This window comes from Mizuhopecten yessoensis, unplaced genomic scaffold, assembly GCF_002113885.1.
Source record: "Mizuhopecten yessoensis strain PY_sf001 unplaced genomic scaffold, ASM211388v2 scaffold1405, whole genome shotgun sequence".
Lineage (NCBI taxonomy): Eukaryota > Metazoa > Mollusca > Bivalvia > Pectinida > Pectinidae > Mizuhopecten > Mizuhopecten yessoensis.
The window spans coordinates 879496-884615 of NW_018404030.1; the positions used below are offsets into that span (position 1 = coordinate 879496).

Consider the following 5120-nt stretch of genomic DNA (forward strand, 5'->3'; position numbering starts at 1 on the left):
CCTGAACACATCATTCTGGACAGACGGTCAGATTGTCAGACGTTCTGGACAGACGGTCAGATTATCAGACGTTCTGGACAGACGGTCAGATTGTCAGACGTTCTGGACAGATGGTCAGACAGGGAGATTCAAATATACCCCTTATCTTCGTTGCAGGGGGTATAGAGAGGAAAGTTTGTTTTTGGCCTTACCAACAGCACAGATTGATGCATGGAAGGACAGACCCCATTTCTATATCACTCATTCACTTGGTTGAGCAGGAAATAAAAAATTGTTAAGTGTACAAGTGATACCTATAATCAAACAACCATGGTGTGGTACTCACTGTTTTGTTGTGAAGGGCTTGGGGGGCTTGTCCTGATCAAAGCCGTCACAGTAGTGCTCTAGGAATGATCTCAGCGTGGCAAACGTGGCTTCCTGTAGATCCACACAGAACGGTCTATGCCATGCAACTACATGTCTGTGGACAAGCACAATAAATGTTCATCATTATTTTTATAAATTTCAAAAGCTTTTTTTCATGACGCAATATTTGGGAACTAACACAGCTCTGGATTTCTAGTTGAAAAAGGTTCAACTGAAATATAGCTAATTTTTATTTTAGCTAGCATTGCTATCGAACACTTGAAGAAGGCATTTGAATTAAAACAAGAGGCAAAATGTTCTTGCATTGCTCACTTATTTGTTTGGAAAGTGAGGTTTATTAGCTAGAAAATGTCCTGCTGTTGATGTCTCAATAGCAACAAGTGACCTTGGCATTGACCTTGGGATCCTGACATATGAACTCATACAAGACATTCTCATTACAAGACCTTTGTATAAAGTTAAGATTAAAAGAACGATAAAAGTCTGTAGATTTATGACCAACATTAGTAACACTATATATGTCCCCATTAAATGGCAGGACCATACAAATCTACGCCTAGTTTGGGAGGATTGCCTCTAAGAGTGTTAGCTACTTTATTTGTACAACCTTATTTAAAATCTGGTAAATAGTTTAGTATTAGATATGTTGTTTAAAGCTAACTGGCAAAGAATGGGTGTGATTAAGGCATCTTTTGGCCCCTTAATTTCTGGATTTTCTATTTACTAATAAGTGAAATAATGTCTTATTGTCTCACATGCAAAAGACTATAGTGCAAAAGCTTCACTAAACGTGAGGCCAAAGAGGCCCAATGGGCCTGCATCGCTCACCGGGTATAAATCTCATGGCTGTAACCTTAAAAGTGGACTAAAATAAAGCTACAGGCAAAATATCAGTGTCTTGACTCAAAGGCATTCAAAAGAACCTGTTGAAAGATTTAAACCCATTTGACCCCTGTAACCTTGAAAGTTAAACAAGGACATACAGTTGAATAAACTTTATAGTCCTTTATCCTGAAATGCAACTTGCCAAATATCACCACCCTATAGGGGATACACAGGGTGCTCCTTTGATGAAATGCCTTAATCTACTATACGACAAATGTAGTTCTATACTTGCCTGTCTGTTGGTAGGGAGTTCCATGCCACACTGTGGGAAGTGCCTGCAGAGATTTGGTGCACATTGACCCCCTCCAGACCAAGCACCTTCTTGGGACGTGTGATTGGACTTTGGGCATGACCCTGTCCACATTGCCCCATGGCATTGTTACCCCAGGCATACACCTCACTGTCTACAAACAAAAGACAGTACAAGCTCTCAGATGATGACAGGCCTTTTACAACATTAAAATACAAGAGCCTCAGAGGGCCTGTACCACTCATCTGGATATTAAAGCAATCATATCAAAATATTCTCATTAAATATAATACGGTATTTTCAGATTTACTCTATTTCTAATAACAGGCCCTGCCCCTCAACCCCAAGGAGTCTACATCAAATTTAGTTCAAGTATCTTCATCAAAATGGAAAGATTTTAAAAGTTCTTGCATTTACTACACAATGCCCTAATTTGGCGAAAAAAGGGGCATAACTCCACCAAACAAGAGGCCCATGGGCCTTAACGGTCACCTGAGTCCTACAGTATTTATTTTTGTTGTTGAAATATGTACCAATTTGAGTAAAAAATAGTTAAGTATAATGTTAACTTAACTTTGTCAGGACCATGAGCTGATCATTCCTAGACCGATTTTAAATAAGATCGGCCTATTAGAAATTGTTTTTAAGTTTAGAATAGGTATTTACAAAATAGCGGCTGTGGTGGCCATATTGGATTTCTGATTGACCTGAAAAATAACAACACTTNCAACTTCTGAAATGCAAACTTGTCCGAGCTATATTGGTATCCAATATGTGTACCAAGTTTGAGTTCAATCAACCCAAGGAAATTCAAGTTATCGCATGGAAACCTTGTTTCTGTTGACGCAACTGATGCCGACGATGACTTCGCTGACAAAGTAATACCTACATGGAATTTAGTGTATTTGTTGGTAAATCTTTTAAAAAAAAATAGCAACAAATTCTTGAAATAGAGGTCCTTTTAATTTGGATGCTCATGTAATCCAAATAGAGTAAGCCAATTTTGACTCAAACATTGCTGTGTCTTCAACAATTCATCAAGACATTTTCAAGATGACATCTGTTATTTTCCCCCTTTTAGCATTATGCCTGGAGATATTTTTGATTATGTGATAACTTATTTAAGACCTGTCCTGGACTAATAATTTCAGTTCAACTACCAGAAACTTTTGAAAAGAAAATTTACTAAATGTATTTAATCCTCTAAACAATTGTTTTTTGTATGAAAGTTGAACACTTACCATGTGAGAGTGCCAGGCAGTGACTGTCTCCAAATGAGATGTCCACAATTCTCTTAGACTGGAGGTCCTCCACAAGGCGCGGCCTAAGTGCAGTAAAGTCTTCAGACCCACAACCAAGACAGGAGCCACAACCCCAAGCATACAGCTGGACAGAGAAAAAATGTTACATAATTATTTCAATTTAGATAATTGTTTCTTTAAACTATTACTAACGTCATTATGTGAAAACCTGTTCAGGTAATGTTTCCATATGACAAAGAAGTACAAACAATACAGTCAATGTATATATAAATAATTAAAGTACCCATGGCACTAGAGAATTAGCAGCAAGATTTTGTTTATTTTTTTTTAGCTATTATACATTGAGGTCAAATAAACTTAAATATCCTAAACAAAGCCACAGGCTTAATATCCTGACCTATGACTCTTGGTTATTCGAAACCACCTGTTACACAATTTAAACACATTTTACCCCAGTGCCTTTGAAAGTCATACAAGGTTGTTCAGTTGAACAAACTTGGTAGCTCTTAATCCCAAATAACATCACTCTGTGACTATTGTCATTGTCAAATTTTAACTCATTTGACCCCTTTGAACTAAAAAGTGGGCCAAGGTTATTCCTTTAAACAAACTTAGTAACCATTCATTCCAGCATGCTACTGGTTAAATATCATCACCCTAGGCCTTTTGGTTGTTCAGAAGAATTCATTTAAAAGTTTCAGCAAATTTGACCCCTGTGATTAGGATAGGCCATTAATCTGAACAAACTTGATAGCCCTTGATTCTATCATGCTACTGCTCAAATATCATCATGCTGTCACAGCTGTGTCTTTTGATTACTCAAAGGAAGCTATTTAAAGATTTTAACACATTTGACCCCTGTGACCTTGGAAGTGAGGTCAAAGTCATTCATAATCACGTCCACAATTTGTCGACACTTCCTTTCTGCATGCTACTGGCCAAATATGATCACCTTAGTCCATAGATACAAAACGGTTCACAGTTGCTTACCTGACCAGTAGAGGTTAGGGCCATAGACGCTTGGCTCCCACAGGCTACTTTTCTTATGTAAAGACCAGCGAACGCCTCTATCAGTTTTGGCTTGTACTGCTTGCTGGTGTCTCCATGACCAAGTTTTCCTAAAGAATGAATATTAGTATCTAAGTTCATAAACTAACATTAGTCTCTAGAGTATACTGTTGTTTATACACTAACATTATACTAAATGTTGTCTATACACTAACATTATACTAAATGTTGTGTATACACTAACATTATACTAACTGTTGTGTATACACTAACAGTATACTAAATGTTGTGTATACACTAAGAGTATACTAACTGTTGTCTATACACTAGCATTATACTAAATGTTGTGTATACACTAACATTATACCAACTGTTGTCTATACACTAACATTATACTAACTGTTGTCTATACACTAACATTATACTAACTGTTGTCTATACACTAACAATATATTAAATGTTGTGTATACACTAACAGTATACTAAATGTTGTGTAAACACTAACAGTATACTAACTGTTGTCTATACACTAACATTATACTAACTGTTGTCTATACAATAACATTATACTAACTGTTGTCTATACACTAACAGTATACTAAGTGTTGTCTAAACAATAACATTATACTAACTGTTGTCTATACACTAAAAGTATACTAACTGTTGTCTATACAATAACATTATACTAACTGTTGTCTATACACTAACAGTATACTAAATGTTGTCTAAACAATAACAGTATACTAACTGTTGTCTATACACTAACATTATACTAACTGTTATCTATACACTAACAGTATCCTAAATGTTGTCTATGCACTAATAGTGTTCTAACTGGTGTCTATACACTAACAGTATACTAAATGTTGTGTATACACTAACAGTATACTAAATGTTGTCTATACACTAAAATTATACTAAATGTTGTCTATACACTAACAGTATACTAACTGTTGTCTATACACTAACAGTATACTAAATGTTGTCTATACACTAATAGTGTTCTAACTGTTGTCTATACACTAACAGTATACTAAATGTTGTCGATACACTAACAGTATACTAACTGTTGTCTATACAATAACATTATACTAACTGTTGTCTTTACAATAACAGTATACTAAATGTTGTCTATACACTTACAGTATACTAAATGTTGTCTATACACTAACAGTATACTAACTGTTGTGTATACACTAACATTATACTAACTGTTGTCTATACAATAACATTATACCAACTGTTGTCTATACACTAACAGTATACTAAATGTTGTCTATACACTAACATTATACTAACTGTTGTGTATACACTAACAGTATACTAACTGTTGTCTATACACTAACATT

At 35.5% G+C, this 5120-nt stretch overlaps 1 protein-coding gene across 1 annotated transcript in view; it reads right to left on the reverse strand.

The window, feature by feature from the left end:
• Window positions 1–321: 321 nt before the first annotated feature.
• Window positions 322–5120, reverse strand: part of LOC110461461 (probable E3 ubiquitin-protein ligase HERC1) — a 26045-nt gene continuing 21246 nt past the window's right edge. The window contains exons 9-12 of the mRNA XM_021514919.1: window positions 3754–3881; window positions 2743–2887; window positions 1484–1655; window positions 322–460 (exon numbers count right to left, since the gene is read on the reverse strand). Coding sequence (XP_021370594.1) covers window positions 322–460; window positions 1484–1655; window positions 2743–2887; window positions 3754–3881 — 584 coding nt within the window. The remainder of the gene's footprint in view (window positions 461–1483; window positions 1656–2742; window positions 2888–3753; window positions 3882–5120) is intronic.